General features: G+C 31.1%; 2 protein-coding genes and 1 pseudogene across 2 annotated transcripts; all 3 read right to left on the bottom strand.

Moving 5' to 3' along the window:
• Positions 1–395: 395 nt before the first annotated feature.
• LOC129297918 (4-coumarate--CoA ligase CCL1-like) lies at positions 396–8,186 on the bottom strand. The gene is made up of 5 exons (XM_054936262.1): positions 7,066–8,186; positions 6,742–6,937; positions 3,129–3,342; positions 1,711–1,813; positions 396–741 (listed from the first exon to the last, which is right to left on the bottom strand). The coding sequence occupies exons 1-5, from the start codon at positions 8,059–8,061 to the stop codon at positions 622–624; spliced, it is 1,629 nt and encodes a 542-aa protein (XP_054792237.1). The 5' UTR covers positions 8,062–8,186; the 3' UTR covers positions 396–621.
• Positions 8,187–13,684: 5,498 nt separating this feature from the next.
• On the bottom strand, positions 13,685–16,559 carry LOC129297919 (4-coumarate--CoA ligase 1-like). Its single transcript, XM_054936264.1, has 5 exons — positions 15,450–16,559; positions 15,147–15,345; positions 14,834–15,047; positions 14,613–14,715; positions 13,685–13,993 (listed from the first exon to the last, which is right to left on the bottom strand). The coding sequence occupies exons 1-5, from the start codon at positions 16,470–16,472 to the stop codon at positions 13,883–13,885; spliced, it is 1,650 nt and encodes a 549-aa protein (XP_054792239.1). The 5' UTR covers positions 16,473–16,559; the 3' UTR covers positions 13,685–13,882.
• A 2,451-nt stretch (positions 16,560–19,010) lies between these two features.
• LOC129297917 (4-coumarate--CoA ligase-like) lies at positions 19,011–24,794 on the bottom strand (annotated as a pseudogene).
• Between the last annotated feature and the right edge of the window lie 36 nt (positions 24,795–24,830).

The raw sequence follows: 24,830 nt of genomic DNA, 5'->3' as shown, positions 1-24,830 counted from the left end.
TTGTTTATTAACGTTATATAAATTAAACGATAGAAAAAATTGAAAGCTATTTTCTTTAAGAGGACAAATAAGGTAAATAAAAAATACACTTCTGAAAAAATGAAAAAATAATCAAAAATTCACATGTAATGACTAAATAATTCTATAAATGAATGATATTGTTGGTATTTTTAATGATACACATACGTAAATATTATTTTTATTAAATTATTAAATTATTAATTTGACCATTGACCTAGTAGATTAAACCATGAGAATTGTAAAGCGTTTCTGTTTTTGAAATATTGACATACACATCGATTAAGGAAATTCATTGTTATGATTGAGAAATGAAGGTTTAAGAATAAGTTTCATATAATTTAAAATACCTTCCCAATCTGTTATGTACTGTGCGCTTTACAATATAATGACATTTAATAATTTGAAGTACTTACAAAATACACGATCCAATTGCATTTATAGCAACGAACTCATATACAAAAGCAAAAGAAAACAGAAAACATGTGTGTGTGAAAGAACCACTATAATAATTAATATATGAAAATAAAATTCATACACACACATTGCTTAATTTGCTTTAATACTTATTTAATTTGCAGGTGGATTAGGCTAATTAATCACTTAATTGCCCAAACCTGATGCAAGCTTTGCTTTCAAATCCTTACGCAAGATTTTGCCAGAGGCTGCTTTAGGAATAGTGTCTGTGAAAATAACCTTATGGATTCTCTTGTAGTACACCACCTGCCACAAAACAAAACATAGCCCTCAATCAAAATCACTTTGATGGTTTGCCTACTTTAAAATTTATTATTTAAATTAAAATATTAAATCTTAACAACTAAACAGAGTATATGTTCTGTCTGAACTTATCCATAAATTATTAAAATAAAATAAGAGGAGGGTGAGTTGCTCAGTCATTATTATGTAGTTGCTTGTCTTAGCATACAAATTCACATGCAAGTCATTATAAATTAAAATATACGCGCTACATAATATAATAGTGTATAATTAAATTTCTTAATGACATGAAATGATTTATTTTGATATGTTATTATAGTAATTTCCTACTGCTAATGGTTATGTTTTATTAATACTTCAAAGGCAAGAAAATTTCTGTCCTGGACAGGTTATATATATATATAATATACATATATATGAGTATGATACAGTTTAGGATTAGGTTGTTAGGACTAACTCTGGTTTTGTGATTTAAGAATTTACAATGGATACAATTTATGACAATATGTGAAATTTGAGAGTTTTAATTAACATGTTAAAAAAAAAATGTGGATCTGTTGACGTGTTACTTGTCTTGGACGCAAGCATATTGGTCTCAATAGTAAAATAAAAGAGGTAAAATTATACTTTTAATCTTTTAATTTTATATAAAATTTTAATTTGATTACTTAATTTTATAAATATTTTTTAGATTTCTGTTATAACACTGTAAGTCTCAAATAATTATTTTTTACCTATCATTATTATTTTAAAATAAATTATAATATGTCAAGATTTAAAAATATTTTGTTACTATTTAAAAGTTCACCTCAGTATTTTTTGTAATTAATGAAACTAATTATTTAGAATTAAAATATTAAAAATATTTTATAAATTAAAAAATAAAAATAAATATTTTGTAAAGTTAAGGGAGAAAGATAAATTTTTACCAATAAAAAAGATATATATCGAGAAGGAGACAAAGGTAAGAACCTGTTGTGAAATGAAATGCTTGATGTCATCCTCAGAGATCTTAGGACCATTTGATCTGACTACAAATGCCACTGGAAGCTCTCCCGCAGCCTCATCTTTCATCCTGAACAAATTAAACCAAAAATTAATTATTTCAATTTTTTTATTTTAATGTATATGTGATGAAACTTCTTGTGTGATGGATGTATTGGCTTCAACAAAATTAATTATAGGTCAATATTTATCATAAGCTATTACAAGTTCAGCAAGATCTGAATGATATTAAAATATATAATTGCAATGTTTCGATATCGCACTAAGAAAGATACGTACATACAATATATGGCTTGAAAGCTATCACCTCCGTTCCAATTAATAAAAACACTTTTAAATAAAATCATATATATTAATAAAGTTAATTAAATATATTTTATAATTTCATTTTTAAAAAAATATAATTTTTAAAAATATCTTTTATTTAGTATACTCCATTTGTGAAAAAATAGTTAAAAAAGAGAATATATGAAAAATAATATTAAAAAATATCATCAATAAACATTATTTTTGTCAATATATCTTATTTGGAATGTTAAATCTTTTTCAAAATATTTTATAAATTAAAATGAAAGAGTATGATATATATATATATATATAATATAGAACCGACTATGTCAGAAATTAAAATGAAAAATTACATCTGAATCCCATAAAAGATAATTGATTATAAGAAGTCTCATAAAATTCACAAAATGTTCCTAAATTCTAAATCGTATGTATTTATAACTTGATAAATGGTATTTATAATTGAGCAGTGGGCATTTATAACTTGTAAAAAAATAACAACTTGTGATAGTAAATTATGAATATATGGTTTTTAGTTATAATTGCCTTTTTGTTAGATTGTAAATGTACATAATTTAAAACTTAAAAATATTTTATAAATTTTATAAATTCTCTTGATAATAATTTTTTTATGAGATATAAGTATAATTTTTTGAATTGAGATAGATGTTGCAGGTAGGGCCATGACTTTTGAAAATAGATGACGCCGTAGTGCATGCGCGGCAAGGTTTTTTGCCAAGTGCACGCAGCTAATTGGAATTGGGTGAAACTCTCAATCTCAAAGATACTGACATTGAAGGAAGCATTTTTGTTTTTTTGTTTTTTTTGTTTTCCTTTCTGGGCATCATCATCCAGAATCCAAAATCTACTTGGTTACTTTACGTCGAGTTGAATGAACTTAACACAAGCTCCTAGACTATTCCAAAAACGGGCTCAAGACATCTAATGAAGCTGGTGCAACTTTTTTACTTTCAGCTGAATTAAGTACCCGGTGAGGGTGGTTGAAGTTGAAGCATATTGCTTTTAAATTATTAATGAAAAATTAATGAATAAAATTCAGTGAGATTCACGAAATGTTGTGAAATTGAAGGACTTACGGGACAACGGCAGCATCAGAGATGAGAGGATGAGAGATGAGGAGAGCCTCCAGCTCAGCAGGAGCCACCTGGAAGCCTTTGTATTTGATAATCTCCTTCAGACGGTCCACAACGAACACCTGATCGTCGTCGTCTACATATCCGATGTCTCCTGTGTGCAGCCATCCTTGTTTGTCTACCGTCGTTTCCGTCGCCTCCGGGTCGTTTAGGTACCCTTCATCACCACATTCATACAACTCAATACATTTTCTCTTTCTTTCGTTCTGGTCAATTACGCAAAACAGGCAGACATATACAATAGAAAACAAAACACACACACACACAGGAGGGAGGGGGACTCATTAACAACTAAATTAAGGTTATTGAAAAAGTTTTAGTTCAATTACAATGATCTTAATTCAGTTGTTAATAAACTTTATGATATTAATTTTTTTTATGTGACATTTATGTAATTTTTTTAAGAATTTAATATCTAATAAGAATTAGAATAGATCAGATATTTGTTAAAACTTGAATTTTATTTGTTAATTATTAATGTTTATTGTTAGAAATTATTGTCAGACGTTAAATTCTTTACCCAGTTCTTCAATGGTGTTGCCCCTTTATTTTTACTTGAACTGTCTGGATTTGATCAAATTCTAATTTAATTCAAGCATTACGAGCTTAATTAGAAAGATCTTGGGTGCATATTTTAATATTCTTCTTCGAGCATTAGGTAACCCCACCAACCCCCACAATTATTGATGTCCATGTCAATGACTGAAGGGTCAACAACGATTGTAGGTGACGATGTGGACTTGGTGGTCATTCATTGGAATTAATCTCCCCCTATTACACACAGTAGTTAAGCTTGTTTGATGAAAATTAATCAAAAGTGTGTGTCAAGTCATAATATAAGGACCGCCCAAGTTCATTTCTAAGAGTCGCATATTCATCACATGCTTCAACCACAAGACATTCAAACAAGAATCTCATTAGAATCATTGTGTCACGTCAAAACTCTACATTATTTATGGTTGTATCATGTATGGATTATCCAAAACTCACCAACCCCTGAGTTGAGCAATTGTGAGCTGTTTTAATTTACTGAGGAGAATTACATATAGGTCTTCCGCATCACAAATAATTACTGCAAGATTTTTTTAATAATGAATTAATTCAATTATCAATAAATTTTATAGTAATTAATTATATTGTGAGACTTTAAAATAACTTTTTCAATTTACTTCATCACATTTTTTATTTTATTTTTTTAACCAAATTCCAATTATTTAATCGCTGTTACACCAATAGCATTTTTTTGGTTTTTTGTCCCAGAACATATCAAATCACGCTTTGGTTAAAGCAGCTTTTGGGCTGCTTTCCACTAAAACATGATTAATTTTGGTGGAATTTCTACGAGCAAAATAAAAACTAAAGGCCGTTTAAATCTTCATTTCATAAATTGGCACTACAATAATAACATTTCTAAAACCCAACTGAATTGATTGGACAGACCAATGATTAAAACATAATTTTTACTAAACTTTAAATAAATTTTTTTTGAATTTTAAAAAATCTATGTACTTATAAATTAATTTTTTAAATATTGCTCGTTTAAAAGTTATATGTGTGTGTGTCATTGTATATTTTAATTAAATTAAATTATTTTAATCATAATAAACTCAGTTCAATTACAGTTAAACTATTTATCCTTAAATTACTATTTCAACTGAAGCAACAAATGATAATAGTTTTCAATGCCTTGAATAACAGGAATACTCTACTTAATTTGGAAGGCTAATGATGGGTTTGAGATTTGGAGAAAGGTCAAGGACTCGGTTTCGGTGCTCATCCTAAGATGAGCACCGTGGTGCTCAGCACCAAAACACTGCCGTTTGGCAGTGTTTTTTTGGCAGTTTCCCTTTTTTTAAATCATAAATTTATTATAATAATAAATAAGTATTATAAAATTATTATAATAAATAAATTATTATTTTAATATTTAATAAACAAATAAATATTAATATGTTAAAATTAAATATGAATAGATTAACTCATTAAAATATGATTTGAATAGTTCATATATAAATTTTAATCTGAACAGTTCAGAACTGTATTAAAAAATATTAAAATTATAAATAAAAATATTTTTTTATTTTATTAATTTTGCATAATTATTTATCTATGAGAGATAATATCATTCAAAGCATAGTTAGATATTAAATATAAGTACTTCTCTTAATAAAAATTTAAATATTGATTTATTACAGTGTAAGAAATTAACTCATTTTGCTAGATTCAACTCTTATTTTAAATTATTCAGATCATTTTTTATTTTTCAGTACAGTTCTCAACGCTCAGAGCAAAATTTTCATTCAAACTATTTAGGTTTAATTTTAACATCTTAATATTTATTAGTTTATTAAATATTAAAATAATAATTTTATAATATTTATTTATATTATAATAAATTTATAGTTTAAAAAAGCAAAAAAAAAAACACTGTCAAAAAAAAGTGCTGAGCACCACGGTGCTCATCTTAGGATGAGCACCGAAACCGAGTCCGAAAGGTCAAATAGCCAGCGCTGCTTCAAAATTCAAAATTCTTGAAACCATTATTAGACAGCAAGGATCTGAGGTCAGCATGACGCAAGATGCCACCATAAGGACGTGTTCTAGTGCAGCACTAGTTTCATGACGTGTGTTCAAGTCATTTTCGAGTCAATTCCTAAAATGTGCAAGCAAGTTTTACGGACACACGTTCATCCTCCACATGCCTAAAATGCAAGGCCTCTTGTCCCCCACCAACTCCTAAATCGATCCCACTTGAAAAGATCATTTCACATATTTTTCTATATTCCCTGGAATTTGATTAATAAATTATAAAAAATTATTTATCATTCTTTAATAAGAGAAACATAGTTAGTGATCTTTATAATTTTACCGTATTTTCTTATTAGCTTTTTCTAATTTTTTCATGTTTCGAGTCCTTTAAATTTTTTTCCTGTGCAATGTTAGTTCCTCTAATTTTAAACATCCTCATAAAAGTGACGTTGTTACACTAACTGTATTAGATTAAGCATTGATGCAATTCAATTTAAGATAAAGTCAAGTATTAAATGTGAATATATTTTTTTTACAGTAATTCGAACTAAATCCTTTCACTGGAACTAACCCATTGCTACTGATAAATGATTTTTTTTATTAAACTGATAAATGATGTTTTATTCCTTCTTTAATATCATAACTTCATTCTTTTGAGTTTAGGAATACCTCCCATATGTATCGCGAGTGAGAATCACATGATATACTGATACTAATTAATTAATTCCAAAATTATAATCAACTCCTACATCGGTACCACAAGCTGAACCATTACGTCTTTAATTTAAAAAGTAATTAGGCGTGCATATTTTTTCAAATATTAACACTTGACCTACCTCTAAACCTCTAATGACGCTTTAAAAAACAAAACATGTCAGGTAATGCATCATGCATGCTTGCTCTGGCGCGAGAGAAAACAAAAGCGACAATCACATGCAACATTAACTAATCAATTATACCATTAAAAAAACCTAAGTAATCAATTACCTAATTAATTTATTAAAATGCATAAAAAAATAATCTGTACCTTTCATAACTTGATTGCCTCTAATGCAGATTTCACCTGCTCTGTTTCTTGGTAGCGAAGCTCCGGTTTCAATGTCCACGATCTTCATCTCCGCGTTTCTTATCACGCTCCCGCACGCACCTGATTTCATCTCCACCGGCTCCTTCGCAAACGACAGGCTTATCGATAGAGGTCCTCCCTCCGTCATCCCATATCCCTGTTCGTTAATTTCATTTCACTTTAATTTAGTTCCCTCCTTTAATCATGCTTATTTATATATGTTAATCCATCGAATCAATCTCAATTATATTATTATTAATCATCTTCATTAATATATTAATCAACCTGTCCAAGTATGGCATGTGGGAGCTTAGTCCTCAGGGCTTGTTCCAGCTCCACGCTCACCGGCGCAGCTCCGGTGACTATCATCCTTATAGACGACAGGTCGTACCGATTGACTTCCTCGCTCTTCACGATGTTCAGTAAGATGGGAGGCACGAACGACGCCATCGTCACCTTATATGTCTCGATCATCTTCAACACCGTGGTGATCTCGTACTTGCTCACGGTCAGAACGGCTGCTCCGGCTCGGATACAGCAGAGTAAAATGGAGTTGAGCGCGTAGATATGGAACATTGGAAGAACGCAGATATGCACGTCGTCGCTGGTGGTGTACTGGTTCGGATTTTCACCGTCGACGAGCTGGGCCACTGAGGTTACCAGATTCTTGTGAGTAAGCATCACGCCCTTTGGGACGCCGGAGGTGCCAGAAGAATAAGGAAGCGCCACGACGTCGTCCGGGCTGATCTTGACGGCTGGTATATCAGCTTCGTCGGCTTGGGTGAGTAGAGCAAAATGTGAAATACCTTCCTTTTCCGGAAAAGTAGAATCAATGCACATCAGTGAAACTCCATTTGTTTCCGCGAAATCCTTGATTTTCTCAACGAAAGCCGCTTGGGTTATGATCAGCTTCGACTTGGACGCGGTGGCTTGTTTTGCCAGCTCGGCCGTAGTGAATAAGGGGTTTGCCGTGGTCACCGCTGCACCGGCGAAGGAAGCTCCCAGGAAGGCCAGAGCGAATTGGGGACAGTTACGGAGCACCAGCATGATGACGTCGCCATGTCCGATGCCGAGTTTGCTGAGGCCAGCGGCGACACGGCGGGAGGTGAGCTCCACCTCGGCATAGGTAAAGGACTCGCCGGTGTCGCCGTTGATGAGGCAGGGTCGATCTTTGACGAGCGATAGGTTCTCGAAGACGTAAGTGTGTAGTGGAAGGTGGGTAGGGATGTAAATGTCGGGGAGCTTGGACCGGAAGATGAATTCCGTCGGAGGAGTTTCCATTGATAAATGAAAATTGCTTCAGTTTTTTGAACGAACAGGGAGAAAGAAACACGCGAGAGAGAGAGAGATGAAGGAGGCGATTTGAATAATCCGATGCTGCTTTCGTATGGATGGAGTTTGGTTGGTGGGGTGTGTGTGGAGATTTCCTCTTACTGGCACCCAATAACTTTGAATAATACTCAAGAACATGAAGTTGGTGGGCCGATATTTTTTCAATAACAATAAACTAATTATTTGAAGATAGTAGGTTAATGACACGTCACAGATTCACAGGCATGATCTCAGATGAATATGAATGCGATTCTTTTTATTGCTTCACTAATATTAAAAATTTTAGTACCTAAAACTTATCAGCAATTTATATTTTTCCATAATTATAATTAAAATGATTGGGGATCCACTCTCCTAGCCCCTTTAAACCTAATTAATTAAATGTAAAAGTTGTTTTATACTATAACAAGAACTTTTTAACTAAATCATATAAAGATAATATTGAATTTGATTTTATTTATAAAACAGAAATGGAATAATGCTTAAGTCCTAATTATATGGCATATTATTGACTTTTTATAATAATAAGTTCTCTATTTTACTTTTATTAGATATTAGTGAGAGAAAATATATTAATTATATATATATATATATTTAACAGGAACAAAAGTTATAACTTCTAAATTTATAAAAAGTTTAAAGAAAGTTAATAAATTTTAAGATTTTTTTTCATTAATTACAATAAATCCTGTTAATAACATCTAGTCCCGATCATCAATTATTAGAGATATTTTAGGTGAAACAACATTAAATACTCTACATACTTCTCTCATAGGACGTTTCTATAAATAAAAGAAAATAATTATGTCGCGTAGTTTAAAAAATCAGTTAATTATAATAATTGTTTCTAGAAATAAAAAATAACTGGACTAAAACACCATTGTATTAAATTAAAATAAAGTTACATTAATTTTTTCTCAAGAATGAAAATTAAGAATTTATGACGGATACTTTAGTAAACGTATAATAAATACTTATTGACATATATAATTTTGTTTATGAAAAAACAAAACAACAAGTGAAAGTTTCTTTTATCTATAGAAATGGAGGGACTAATCCACAAGATGGATGTATTAACTACTACAAAATTCTTGATATAAGATATTAATAAAAATGATAATTAAAATAAAACGCGTCATTTAAAGAAAGGGAGGTGATACTTAAATAATATATAACGGATGTTTAAAACACTTGTTATTTATTTTATTATAATATATAACAAGTGTTTAAACACTCATCCTATAAAGTTTTAATCAAAAAATTAAAAATTAATATTAACATAAATTACAAGTATTTGAAAAATTCATCATTTATGGTGATAATATTATATGATTGGTGTTGAAACACTCATCATATAAAGTTTCAATTTCTGATATTTTAAAAAATTAAAAAGATTTAAACTTTATATAATGGTTGTTTAAAACACCTATACATCATATAAAGGCAACACCATAATGTAGAGAAATAAATATCAGACATTCAAATGTTCATGATTTATTTTGCTTTAAATATCAGTTTCTCTTATTTATTTTAGTATTGCGCCCGATAATCTTTCTCTCCCATCTTCTCCACTTGCACATGAAATTGCAAGAATCCTTACAAAGTGCCTCCATTGCCATCGTTGACCACCATCCACTGCTTCAATGTGATTCCGCTGCCAATTACGCCATCGTTCATTGTTGCCATGAGTTTCTCATTGCGTTTCAAGCCTTTTTTGTCCAAGGTGCTCTTTTTTGTATTTTCTACCTTTTCTTTCAATGCCCTTTGTTTTTTTAGTGTTGGGAATGATTTATTAATTGTCTTAGAAAGTTTAGTGATTGATTTTACTTGTTTAACTTTATGATTGTTGTTGCTTGATTTTGGTATTATAGGTTGTCAAAAATTGATAATGTTTGATGTGTTCTTGACTCAAGAATGCTGATACAGGTTATGGATAGCCTTAGAATGATTATGAGAATTAAAATCAGTGAGCAAAATGGATATTCATGATTATTGTATTTTTCTTTGAATTTTAAACAAATTATTTGAATAATTTTTAATTTAAATTATATGCCTTATTTAATTAGGGTAGCTTTATTACTAAAAATTACATATTAAACTGTACTAGTGTGTTAAATTTCATCACAATTGAAACTGATTTAAGTAATCGAATCTGACATTTGATTTCTTTAAAAATCATAACTATCTTATCGGGATTTTGGCATTTGATAATAAATGATATTTTTTTTGCTTGAAATTGTTAATGTAAGATATGAGTAACTATAAATAACGGGTAAATTAATTACCTGTCATTTATTCTTTGCTATTTTACAAAAATTAAAGGACAAAAAAAGTATAATTTTAAATGAAGGACTATTTAACATCATTTATATAAGAGAATAAATGACAGAAAAATAACTGCCATTTATATTAAAAAAATTAATCATCATTTATGATTTTTTCCGTACTAGTGCTTATAAGCATGTATACCTCCAAATAATGCCTTATAAATTAAGTAGAGGGAGTAATTTTCTTGCAAAAAGAACAATTAATACAATAGACGATATTATGGAAAATTCTTAGATTAACTAGTTTAATCTAACAAAGAATTACGGAGTTCGTCAAAATAAAAATGGATAGATTAATAGATAAAAAGGTAGACAATATAGATAGGTAAATATATATCTACGCACAGAGGAGATCATTTGCGTGACCAAATACGGTTTGTATAAGGATATATGACTGGACAGAAAAGCTTTCACTCATGATCAAATGCATGGATTAATATGCATTATTGTTTTTTAACAGGAAAGGCCCATTATTATTACTATTTTATTTTTAACGATTCATTCTCTAATTTTTGGTCAGCCTGTATATGGGAGGCTGTGAGGTCTGGGTCACTGGGTGGAGGGTTGGCTGAACACAAGTTTTCATGAAATTCTTATGGAAATTTCTACAGTCTATAAGCTGCAATTTTCATCTTAATTAAAGAGAGATTAATAAGAAATAAGATCAGGTAATAGACTTCAAATAATAAACAAAAGTCGATGAATAGTTTAATTATGGTGATGACTAGCCACTTATGCACCATTATCGTTCTGTAATCCTGGAAAATTGAAATCCACAAAATTTGGTTTGCCTACTCTTCACACTCACTCCCTCCAATCTAAATTGTACGCAACTTTTAACTATAATTTGCATGCATAAGAAATTCAGTTATATCTATAATTTTTTTTTTTTTGCCCTTAGCCCCCACTATCAGTGCTGAATTAAATTATACATAAAATATTTATATCAATAATTTTGTAATGAGAGATGCCAGGTGAGAAAATTAAGATAATACAATGCTAACCAGGATAAGAAGGAGGCGATATATTCCCACTCTACACAAGAAATTATGTTATTAAATTAAATATAAGAGTATGATGGAAAAAATAATTTCTAAAATACTAATAAATATCTTATATTTTAAACTAAGGTCATCCACTAGGAACAATTTGGGCCTAAGGGATACGTTGGTGGACTTTCCCTCTTTTCGAGGGTAACTATGGAGACAATGTGTAATTCAATCATTCATTTTTCTTCATATTTTTAATTTTAATTAAATATGAAGTACTTTTTGTTGTTGCACACAATGTTAATTAAAAGTAATTTTGTTCTAAGCATGATCAAACACTAAATATGAATATCTCTCTTAGTAGATATTTAAACCTTAGTTTGTTATATTATAAAAATTTAATCATTATATTTTAACTTGACTCAATTTATGTCTGTATTAAGCATGAAATGCTATTTTTAAATTGTAAGTGATGTGATTTATTATATATTATATATTAATTAATATGAATTGAGACATATCAATTTGAATGGAATGAAATTCTAAGTTTAGCATTCAAAATGGAAGGAAGATGAGAAAACAGTCAAAAAAAAAATGTAAGTTTACTGTTCATAATAAGCCCTCGCTCGAAAATTTGCTTTTATAAATTAATTATGTGTGTTGATATATTGATGATATTGATAAATTAACTTAGAAACTAAATAAAATCTAACCTCAAAAGGTTTTGGTGTCACTTAATTATACGAAATTGAAATTCTGTTGACTTGGAAAGTCTGAACGGTAGATTCCTCACTTTTAGACTGTCAGAAAATTTACTTTTTCACCCAAGACATGGCTCAAATTAAAAATTAGCTTATACATATTAAATATGATGATAAATTGATGGTATAGATAAATTAACTTATATCATCCAATATAATAACCTAAAATGGTTTTGGTGTCACCTACTTTTGGAAAGTCTTGATGGTAGATTTCTCACTTTTGACTTCTCCCATAAAAACATGTCATTGCCAGTTTTCTTAAAAAATTAAAGCTGAATATTTATATATATATTATTTTTAATTATGGCGACAAAGCATTTAAATCTTCCCATCAGATTAACAGGTACGGAGGATGAACATCAGAGCCACATCTCAAGGAAAGAAAAGAAAGCTTAGGTTTGTGAGAAAGCATATGAGAGAGGTTATAGAGAGGCCAAAATGGAAGATTTTTTTTTTTAATTGATGATTCCTTTTTCAATTAGAAAATGTTTGACTGGATGAAGGTTGGTTGAAGAGCAACAAATCAGATAGTAACAGACAAGATGAACAGAGCAGCATGATGAGGATTGAGGAAGCACCAACTTTGAGAATTGATACCCAACCAAATAATTAATGTGACCTCCGGACGGGGAATTCATAACAATCTAGCAATGATGTCCTTGGATACAATTTCAGGGACATGGATTAATTTTCTTGTTCTTTCAACATGAAGGCTTTTGCCTTTGTTAATTATAATTTTACAAAAAATTTCAGGTACTTAAATTTTTTAAGTTTGTTTAAACTAGCTCATATAAGCTTGATTATAAAAATATATTTTTTTTAAATTCAATTTGATTTTCGATTTACCAGCAACTCAACTCTAGTTCATTTAGTTCAATTATGAAAATATTTTTTAAAATCTAAGCCGAGCTATTGGTATCTTAACAAGTTAAGTGAATGACCAAAGTTGTCAACCATGAAAAGAAGCAGCAAAGTTGTCATTCCAAGTACATTTGTTGTCAAAGAATTTGGCTCCCCTCTTATTTTTGAAGGAGGAGAGCTTCCTGCATAAAGATGAATTCCTTTATCCTCATATTTGATTTCCACGTCTATGTTTGGCTTTTCACGTTTTCACACAAATTGAGGTGGCTCCTGTGAGAAGAAGAACTTAATAATTTTCAGTGAAAGTTCTTTAGAAATATAAACCAAACATGTGCCACCAACATGCGTTGGCCGGGGAAAAGGATTTCCTGCACCCAACATGAAACTGAACATTTTCTTTGAAGGAAATGAAACCCTCCACTTTTTTATTTCCATCGCAACATTATTTTTATTTTACCAAGCCAGTTCTTGGAGTCCCAAAACAAGAGCCCAAAAAAAAAAAAAAAGCAGTATGGGATTGACATTCCTCCTTTTCTTTGCTCTCTCTTTCTCAATTTCCACCATTCATCAAATTTATAATTAAAATAAATTTATTTAATAAAATAAATTAAATAGTGAAGATTGAAAAGGGCGGGACAAAGTGCGAAAAGAAGGAGAGGGACTCCTTTCCCCATCACAAGGGTCCTCAGGGAGTGAGGGAGGACCCTGTCCTACTTGTATTTTTAGCTTTTTTGTTAAGAGACACACATCAACCTTTTGTGAAAAAGTTAAATGGGCCTATCAAAATGGGCCTCCATACTTGAAGGGCCTTTAACGTTGGGCCCAGCAGGCGTCACCCGCAGGAGAGCCTTGCTCTCAGGTCTTTGCGCAGAATCTTGCCGGAGGGTGTCCTTGGAATTGAGCCCACGAAGAAAACCCTCTTGATTCTCTTGTAGTACACCACCTGTCATTTTCACCCAATCAAGGCCCAAAAATATCCTTTTTAATTGTATAAATCTCTCCCAAAGCAGCAGGTGAGGGGGGAAAAAATAAATTCTCTCCTAAAGCACGATCATTAATATAGCCTCTTTCTTCAGGTATCTTGAGAAGCATAAATGCTTTTAAAACAATTATTTTGAGATGGTCCCAGCACCATTTTATCAAACGAATTTAAAGAAAAATTAATTATTTAATTCATATAATTTGAACTTGGTTGTAACTAAGTTTCTCAATTTTAATTTGAAAAAATAATTTTTTATAATTTTAACTTAATTACAATTTAATTTTTAAACTTTAATTTAGTACAACTCAATCCATATAATTTTATCAATTTAAATTATTAGTTTTTAAACTTCAAAAAATAACTTCAGTCTTTAAAAATTTATTTTTTAAAATATAAGAATTAATATTTTAAATGATTAAGATTATAGAGAATAAATAGTATTGTGTGAAAGTTTATGTATGGAATTTTAATTGACTCAAAAATATAAGTACAAAATAATTAATTTTTTTAAATCAGATTACTTTCAATTATAGAAAGTCTTTATTACAACTCACGAAGACATCCAAAAATACAACATTACCTTGCTGGAGATGTACTCCATGATTTCATCTGCTGAGATGTTAAAACCTTGCGATTTTACAACAAATGCCACAGGAACCTCTCCTGCAACTTCATCTTTCATCCTGAAATAACCAAACCAGTCAACCGTACGTAGCTGTAAACTATAAAAATATTTATATTTTTTGAAACTTGATGTTTATAATATATACAGAAAACTAAAGAAACTAAGGAAGTAGATACGGAACAAGAGCGGCATCAGAAATGAAAGGATGAGAGATGAGAAGAGCCTCGAGTTCAGCAGGAGCCACTTGGAAGCCTTTGTATTTGATCATTTCCTTCAAGCGATCCACAATGAACAGCTCGTCGTCATCGTCTACATATCCAATATCACCACTGTGCAGCCATCCTCTTTCGTCTATCGTTCTCTCTGTTGCTTCTGCATCGTTTAGATAACCTACGTGGTACACACCCAACGTTTACTTCTCTTCTTCCCTGCTGAATCAATACCAAATGAACCACGTGTGTGTGTGTGTGTGTGTGTGTGTCTAAATACCTTTCATAATCTGGTTGCCTTTAATGCAGATCTCGCCGACTTGATTCCGGCGAAGGGATATGCCGGTGTCAGGATCAACGATCTTCATCTCAGCATTTCTTACGATGGTCCCGCACCCACCTGATTTCACCTCGAACGCCTCTTTCCCAAAAGCTAAGCTCATTGACACCGCAGGACCAGCCTCCGTCATCCCATATGCCTGAAATTTCCCATACATTACTACTCCACCAACTTCATATCTACATATGTAATTACAAATCTTATTTTTATTTACTTGAGCATTGAATTCACCGTTCTAATTACCTGTCCAAGAGTGGCATTGGGAATCTTGGCCCTCACAGCATCCTCGAGCTCTTTCTTCAATGGGGCTGCCCCGCACATGATCATCCTAATCGACGACAGGTCGTATTCTTGCAGGTTTTGGAATTTGACAATGGCCTGCAAAATGGGTGGCACGAACGGCGCAACGGTCACTTTGTGTTTTTGGACCAACGCTAACATCGTCTCTATCTCAAACTTGTGTATGATCAATGTCGCAGCACCGACTCGAAGCCCAGTGAGTAGAATAGTGAACAGAGAATAACTGTGAAACAGAGGACAAACGCACGCGATCACATCCTCCTTGTGAAAATACAGATTAGGATTTTCTCCATCAACCAGTTGAGCCACATTTGTGACTAGACTTTTGTGGGTTAGCATAACTCCTTTGGGAGGCCCTGTGGTTCCTGATGAATAAGGCAGCGCGACGACGTCTTCTGTAGAGATCGTCACCGGCGGGATCTCATTCTCGTCGGCGTTCATTAAATATGAGAAACGTACGAAATGGTCAGCCGTATCCACCGACAAGGGTGATATTTCATCATCGATGAGCACCACTTTAACGCTGTTGACTGTTGCAAGATCCTTAACCTTGTCGACAAAGGACGCATGCGTGATTATCAGGCTGGTATTAGAAGCGGTGGCTTGCTTGGCGACCTCTGCTATGGTGTAAAATGGGTTGGCGGTAGTGACGATGGCTCCGAGGTAGGAGGCTCCGAGGAAGGAGAAGACGAAATGGGGAGAGTTCAGAAGGAGGAGCATGATGACGTGGCCATGACCGACGCCAAGGTTGTAGAGACCGGAGGCGACTTTTCTGGCAAAAAGTTCAACGTCGGCGTAGGTGAATGTCTGGCCTGTGGTGCTGTTGATCAAGCAAGGACGGTGTTTGAACGGAGACAAACGCTCGAAACAGTAAGAGTGCAAAGGAAGGTGGGTTGGGATGTGAATGTCTGGTAGCTTGGAACGGAAAATGAATTCATCGCAAGGAACTTCTGTTTCCATTTCCATTTCTAAAGGGAGAGAAACCCTTAAACAAATGCAAATGAATGGAGTGTAATTAAGCAGACACAAGAAAAGGGAGATGATGATGAGGAATATTGCAGAGAGAGATGGTTGTAGATCCTGTGTTTTAGTTTCAGTGATAAGGTCGATATATATATATATATATATATCAATCAAAGCGGGGAAGGAGAAAGCGAAGAGAGGGAAGGCAAAGTTTCGGAGTAATTAATATTCTTATTAATGATATGGTATCCTAATGGATATAGAACAAGCCGTGGACGGTGGACGAAACGGAAGGATTGAGGCAATGCACTAGTCAACGTAAAAGCATCACTTTTCTTGATCATTGAATAACAAGCTACAGGGTAATCACAATTCAGATACTCCTCCTGTCCAAATATACATCACCTTTGTATATGTACTAAATAATGTTGATCTACAGTAAGAAATTTTATTTTTAAAAAAAGTTCGGAAACTGAAAATTTTATTTTTAAAAAATTGGAAAACTGACAATTACAGGCGTTGTTGAAGTATTAATGGCAATTAAAGGTCTCAAATTATTGAAATGTTATGTAAGGACCATGGTCTTTATTTAAAATTAAAAAATAAATCATTATTAAAATAATCAATAGAACACAACTCAAATTTAAGTAAAGTTAGTTTTGAATTTGAGTAATGTTACTTGTTAATTAATTAGAAGTCAATTATGAATAGACAAATATTTTTATGAATTTAAGTAATGTTAGTTTTGAATTTGAGTAATGTTACTTGTTAATTAATGGGAAGTCAATTTTGAATGAATATATTTTTATAAATTTATGTATCATTATTATAAATTTAAGAATAGTCACTCGTGAATTTTACGAATGTCGCTATTGAATTTATGCAAATTCAATTATAAATGAACAGATAGGTTTGTAATTAAATTTTTGCATTACTAGTGATTCAGTGACACTCAATTGTAAATTAAAGAATGTCACTTTTGAATAGAAAAATTTTTAAATAGATGGGGTAGATCTTATAATTTGTGGTTTGCTAATTTGAATTTTCCTAGTCATCTAAATAAAATCTTATGTGACATTATTTTAATTAATTTTATTCTTATAATATAATGCATTTTTAATTTCTTTCCTTTTGTCTCTTTCTCAACTATCATTAATGTTGTCTGAATATCATAGTTTTATTGGATAAATTACAAATGACGTGGCGCACCTAATCTATCAAAGAATTTTTCCTTTTGAATATATAGATCATTATATTATAATCAATTGTGAATAAATATAAACATTTTTAATTGTAAATGAGTGATTTAGAAAACCTCAAGTGGTTATCCTAAAATTCACAAATGAGGATATATATTTCATGAAATTATCTATTCATTCATAATTAACTTTTTAAGTGATCATCCTTAAATTCATGAATGACCTTCTATTGGTTATTTCAAAAATTAAAAGTATTTCAATTGCAAATAAAGACTATGACTATGGTTCTTCTCTAATATTTCAATATTTTGAGGTCATTCAATAAGTTAGTCATTTAATATCTTTACAAAATTTCTAATTATCATTTTCCCAGAAAAGTTAATGGTATCAAAATTTTCTTTTTCACAAATATCCTTAATAATTAGAATCTAGGGAGAGATTATGTAAAAAAAGAAAAAGAAAAAGAAACTAATATTACTTTTGGATGGAGGAAAATTTGAATTTAAGTTAAATCCATCATTTGGACCCATTAAAAAAGGACAAGACTTATATACTTATCTTTATATACTTAATATGCTTTCATTTAATTAAATCAAAACATGTGAATTTTAATGTGTTAATAATATTAATAAAAAAAATTATTATATAATAAATAATATATAATAGGTACACATGTCTTGATTTAATTGAAAATAAACATATTAAATATATAAAATTAAGTATATAAATTTTTTCCCTAAAAAAAAAATAAACGAGGCTTAAACACAAAAGGACACAGCCTCTTTTAACTTCATCTCTATCAGAGCCAAGATTGATGTGGTTCCCAATCCATGCTCCTTACTGCCTCTTAGTGGGTTCTATTCTTGTACTGTTTCAGGGTTCTATTCTTGTACTGTTTCAATTCAATGATGCAAACCTTGGGAAAGAGCCTTTCTTAACACAACCAACCATCTTTTTCCTTATTGGCAAAAGGAGATAATAACACTCCTATGCATAATTTATTTATTTTCGATAATATCTCCTATGCATAATTTATTTATTTTCGATAATACCTCCTATGCATAATTTAGTCTATAACAAATCATCTAATGTTATTGATACTTGTTTATGCATACATTAATGCCCTTGTGAAATCAACCAAAGTCGTTGGAACATGGTTATGACTCACTTCCTTCTGGTTCATATATTAAGGACAAAAAAATATTTCAAATTTCATCTTATGTTAAGGATTGAGAGGAATACAAGTTTTTTTCTTTTGTTAAAGCAAATAACCATCTAATTATTTTATATATCGTATTTCTAAATCCATATTTCACTTATCACCCTACCTCAAACTACCTGGTTGGATATGAGAAGAGTTTGGTTTGAATTTTTTATAATCATTCCAATTATACAATCATTTATAAATTACAACACCTTGGATGAGTTTTTCCTTTTTCGTAAAAGCCTTGGATGTGTTTTACTCTCACATTCCGCATTTACAATCAATAGAGATAAAATAAAAAATATACCAGGCTAATTAATTTGGGCCCATATTCATGTGGGCTTGGTTTGGGCCGAACAGATTAACTTGACGCAAGCCTTTCTCTGAGGTCTTTGCGCAGTATCTAGCCAGAGGGTGCCTTTGGAATTGAGTTTACGAAAATAACCCTGTTGATTCTCTTGTAAAATACAACCTGCACACAAAAACTAAGATCCTTGAAATACGACTAATATTTAATATATTATTCGGGGAAATATAGATAAGTCCCAAATAAGAAAATCAACTAAGTCTTTTGAATTCTATTCATTGCTAGTATTAGTAATATGCTCCTAGAAGAATTTGTGCAAAAACATATAGGATATGTTGTAAGTTTTTAAATTTGACTCGTAAATATTATAGGAAGATTGATTAAAAAAATTATTTATTTTAGTCTAAATCACATCACGGAATTTTTTTAAAAAAATTGACAAATCATCCTATAATATTTACAGGGCAAACTTAAAAAATTTACAATTTATCCTAAGTATGTTTTCACAAGTTCTTCATGAATCTATTAGCAAAACAAAGCCAAAATTCAAAGAAGCTATTAGTTTTTTTTTTTTTGCCCAAAAAGTTATTAATAATTTAATTTGCTTGCAAAACAAGTGAAGAAGAATCTGGCACACCCTAATTGAAGTCTTGCTTATCAAAATTAATGAAGTTTCACCAAACTCTTGGGCAGTTGGGCCATAATTTAAAACTGCTAAGATAAGAAGGAACCTACGTTATGGAAGGAAACCAAGAGGGAAAGAGAGATCTCAAGGACGCGTTTAATTGGTTGTGATTCTAATATCAATTTAATCAAATATTTTACCAATGAAAGTAATTACATGAAATAATTGATAATAACATTATATTACCTGCTTGGAGATGTAATGCTTGATTTCATGATCAGAGACCTTAGAAGCATTTGATGTTACAACAAAAGCCACTGGAACTTCTCCGGCTGCTTCATCTTTCATCCTAAAATAACTCAATTCAATAATCTGATAACATCAATTAATTAATTAATAAGTAGATGAGGAAATTAATTAAGCTAGTGATGACATGTACGTACGGAACAACGGCGGCATCAGAAATGGAGGGATGAGAAATGAGGAGAGCTTCCAGCTCAGCAGGAGCCACCTGGAAGCCTTTGTATTTGATGAGTTCCTTCAAGCGATCCACAATGAAGAGCTCGTCGTCATCGTCAACGTATCCAATATCACCACTGTGCAACCATCCTCTTTCGTCTATTGTTCTATTCGTCGCCTCCGCGTCATTTAAATAACCTGCATATACACTTCACTGAGTTCACCAGGACGAGGCAATGCTTCCAAGCTCATGCTCAAATAGTGTTTATAAAAATTACAAACTGCACATCGATCGGAAACGGATTTGAATACATGATATTATGAGTGATAAGCCAAATTCTTAACCACTGGACCAACTTTACTAGTTCTTGCTAGACTTAGCGTGTTGGCTTATATGTAGTTTTAAGCATGGAAAATTAACAAAGGCGTCATGATGAGTCAGAGATAACTATAGGCAAAGAGAGACTAATCATTAAGTTATGCCAATCTCAATATTCATTTATCGTATGAGATTTTATATACAACAAATCAACAGATCAAAGTATGATCAAATCGATATGATCGATGAACATAATTTTCATCTTTCTTTGGGGGGGAACTACACATGCACGCGTACGCATCATGGTGACTATATGTATATAAATACTATTCCTCTAATTCTATTTATTGGACAAAAAGAGAAAATTTATTTTGTCCTATTTATAGGGTACTTCATTAATTATTGTGTCTATCTTTACTATTTCACCCCTATTAAATGTTAAAAAAAGGTTATTAAATGCTACATTTATTTTTAATATATATATATATATATAATATAAATAAAGTTAAAAACTTTTATGAACTTTACAATTTTTCTTAGTTTTAGTAAAAATATTAGAAATGACGTATAAATAGGACTAGAGAGAGTATATTATATCCAGTCTTAACTTATTGAAGTGTTCTAATGCTTTAAAATATATAAAATTGTTCTCTAGATATTCAAATTATAATAAATAAGCAAGTGATAAAATTAAAAAATATTAATTATTATAATTTTAACTTATGTTTGTTTGGCAAGACTTTGACTTATATTGAGGGCCAAAAACTTTCAGAATTTCTCTTATAATTAAAAGAACCAGAAGAATTACATTTTTCATGAAATGTTCAATATGATATGTAGGGTGGGAAAAGGTCCGCCTTTAACTAAAGGAAAATTTGGAAAAAAAATTTATGTCTTGCTATAAACTAACTATCACCAGTTATTGATCTTAGTGAAAGTAATTATTAATAAATATAGTATTCCTTCAATTCTTATTATAAGGCACTTTTAACTATTTGACCGAAACTAATAAAAGGTAGTTAAATTACTAACTCTGTCTAAAACTATAACAAACTTTAAATTTTACAGCTACTTAAATGAAAATTTTTAAATTTGTATTACAAATATCTCTCTCATAGTGTCTTATATTAAAGACTAAAGAATTTTTTTAAAAGATGGCCAATACAAAAGAGACCAAAGGAGCAGGGAATATTTTTAATTAGTTGAATCAATTTGTGAATATGAATGCTATCTACATAGTTAGGTGTGGATACGTATGGATTGCTAAATAATTCAGCCAAACGGTTGGATGTCAACATATTCCATTAAAATGAGACAGCGGAAATAATTGATAAAGACATGGGGAACTTACAAAGTATTAACATAACTAGACACACACCCAGAGGGCGTCATCAAGTTATTTGTAGATTTAGAATAATCAGACAAAGTCTACAATATTAGTAGATCTTGATATTAATTAAAATTTTTGCCTATTTTCGTGTTTCTCTAGTCAGGAAGACGCACACACTCACAAGAACATACGAATATGTTAACATCATCCAAGGTCTCTTTCAAACAAGGGAGGAGGTTATATTACCATTTGGACAACTTACTGTTGACTGTAATTGATAACCCAAAGGTAGCATACTCTTTTTAATTTTTATTATAAGGCACCTTTTAAAAGAGATAATGGTATTTAATATGAACTCATTAATTATGAAATAAAATGTAATGTAAATTTAAAAAATTTCATTTAAATATGGATAAAACCACATCTCCTTAGTTCTAGTGAAATGATTAGAGGTAAATTATGATTAGGTATGGTGGGAGTACAACATAATGCATTAATAATTACAATATTACATACATGTTTTCAATAAGCATAATTGCATGGATCTTCAGGACCACACAGTCCCCTCTGGATGGTAACATGCAATAGACCACTACACAATGCTAGTATATGTAGGTGGGTGTGTGTATTTATTTTATTTAGTATATTTCATAGCTGCACATATCAACTTTAATAAGGTTTTTGAAAATAATGTATTAATTAAAAATGTGACGGTAATATTTGGTAATTATAAGAATTTTTAATCAAAATTGATGACAACCTGATGAGGACACGTTCTTTAATTATAATTTGAGGACCAAGATGAAGTGGAAAATGAAGTACCTTTCATAATCTGATGGCCTCGGATGCAAATCTCACCTACTTGATTCCGGGAAAGGGACAGGCCACTGTGAGGATCAACGATCTTCATCTCAGCGTTTCTTACGACGGTCCCGCACGCACCTGATTTTGCCCCATACGCCTTCTTCGCAAACGCTAAGCTCATTGAAAGCACGGGCCCTGCCTCAGTCATCCCATATCCCTACATTTCACATGCTTATATTTTGAGTCTGTATATCGCATAAGTGTGAGCAAATAAAAAAAATAGATTAATGAATTTTTTTTATCACACTATCAAACTAGATTATATTTGAACATTATCAAGTCTAATTAAAAATAATTTTTTTAAAGTATTTTCTGCATTTGCATAGACTTAAATCTGAGAGACCTCAAGGTTAAATAGCAGTAAAACCTTTTGACTAGAAACAACATTAATCAGTCACTAAGACCTTAAAGTTTAAGATGCATGATAAAATTATACTCATTAAATTTAGATAAAATTAACATATTAAATAAAGTTTATTTATTAAATACACTTTACAAATTTATTTTTTTAAAATAAAATTATAAATTTTCAAAAATATCATTTATATTCAATATAATTTATTTGTGAAACATTAAAGAGGGAATATAATAATTAAGGAGGGAAGAGTAATATTATAACAAAATGAAATTTTAATTTTATCAAAGTATGTTATATTTTAAAATATTGAATCACTTTTAAAATGTCTTATATATAGGACAGAAAGAATAGTAAACTATTGTGTCATTTCATTATTTTTGGGATAAAATTTTAAGACATCCTTTTAATTATGCTTTTCAATACTGTCCATGTCTTGCTTTTGTCGTTCATTTTCATTGGTTTTTTTTATTCCTATTAATGTAAATTTGACTTCATTCTATGCAAACCGAACTTATTGGTGTCCACAAATCTCATTCTATCTTTTATTTTCTCTGTTTTTTACCTTGCAAAATTGAAATTATCTTAAAATTTTTCTTCATATTATCTTCAAATTTTAAGATCATAAATGAATAAAGCAAAAATTTATTTATTCAACTAGTTAAAGTTGGCATGAATGATAGGGATTCTTATTAATAAGCAAATAGTTAAAAGTTCAAATCTCAAATCTTTGTGTTGTAGCAACTTAGTTAGAAAATTTTTACCTTTCCCCTATCAATTATCATATGGAAATAATGTCTATTGATGGCAGAGCCTACTTAAGGTTATAAAAAAAATAATTATTCATATTTTTAAAATACACGAAAGTTCATGTATTCTACATACGTGTGTCCAATTATATAAATACTGTAATTTATATATTTTTTAAACGACCCAAACTTATTATAGAATGTGTTTTCCAATGATACTTACTTCAAAAGTTAGTGTCATGATCAAAAGTATTTATGTCATACTGAAAAAAGGTTTAACTATCTAAGCTAAGACTAGTTCGGGTGATAAAGATGAGACGATGACGATGAAAACATGGTGTAACTATCTAAGGTTAAGGCTGGTTTAAGTAACAAATATACGTAAAATGTGGGTAGAAGTAAAGCATTAAAACTAAAAAAAAAATATAGTGTAAAAAACGTGCTAAAAATAAGTTATGTACTATCAATTAAATTAAGTTGCACTGTGGAGGCAATCACCTGTCCGAGTGTGGCTTGAGGAAGCTTGGCCCTCACAGCATCCTCGAGCTCTTTCCCCAGTGGAGCCGCACCGGACAAAATCATCCTTATAGACGACAGGTCGTATATCGATGCAGGTTTGGGTTCTTCGCAAAGGCCAACAAGATGGGCGGCACAAACGCGCAACGCTCACTCGGTGTTTCTCTACCAGCTCAAGCAACGTCCCTATCTCAAACTTCTGTACGATCAAAATCGCAGCACACGACACGACGAAGCCCACACAGCAACACAGAGTTCATCGCATAAATGTGAAACAGAGGCAAAACGCACACAATCACATCGTCTCTTTGAAGATACAGATTAGGGTTCTCTCCATCAACCTGTTGAGCCACACTTGTAACGAGACTCTTGTGCGTGAGCATGACCCTTTGGGAAGTCCTGTCGTGCCTGATGAATAAGGCAGCGCAACGACG

Source organism: Prosopis cineraria, unplaced genomic scaffold (genome assembly GCF_029017545.1).
Source record: "Prosopis cineraria cultivar Desert tree isolate PC_DT_omini unplaced genomic scaffold, ASM2901754v1 PC653, whole genome shotgun sequence".
Lineage (NCBI taxonomy): Eukaryota > Viridiplantae > Streptophyta > Magnoliopsida > Fabales > Fabaceae > Prosopis > Prosopis cineraria.
This window is presented reverse-complemented; position numbering and strand designations above follow the sequence as displayed.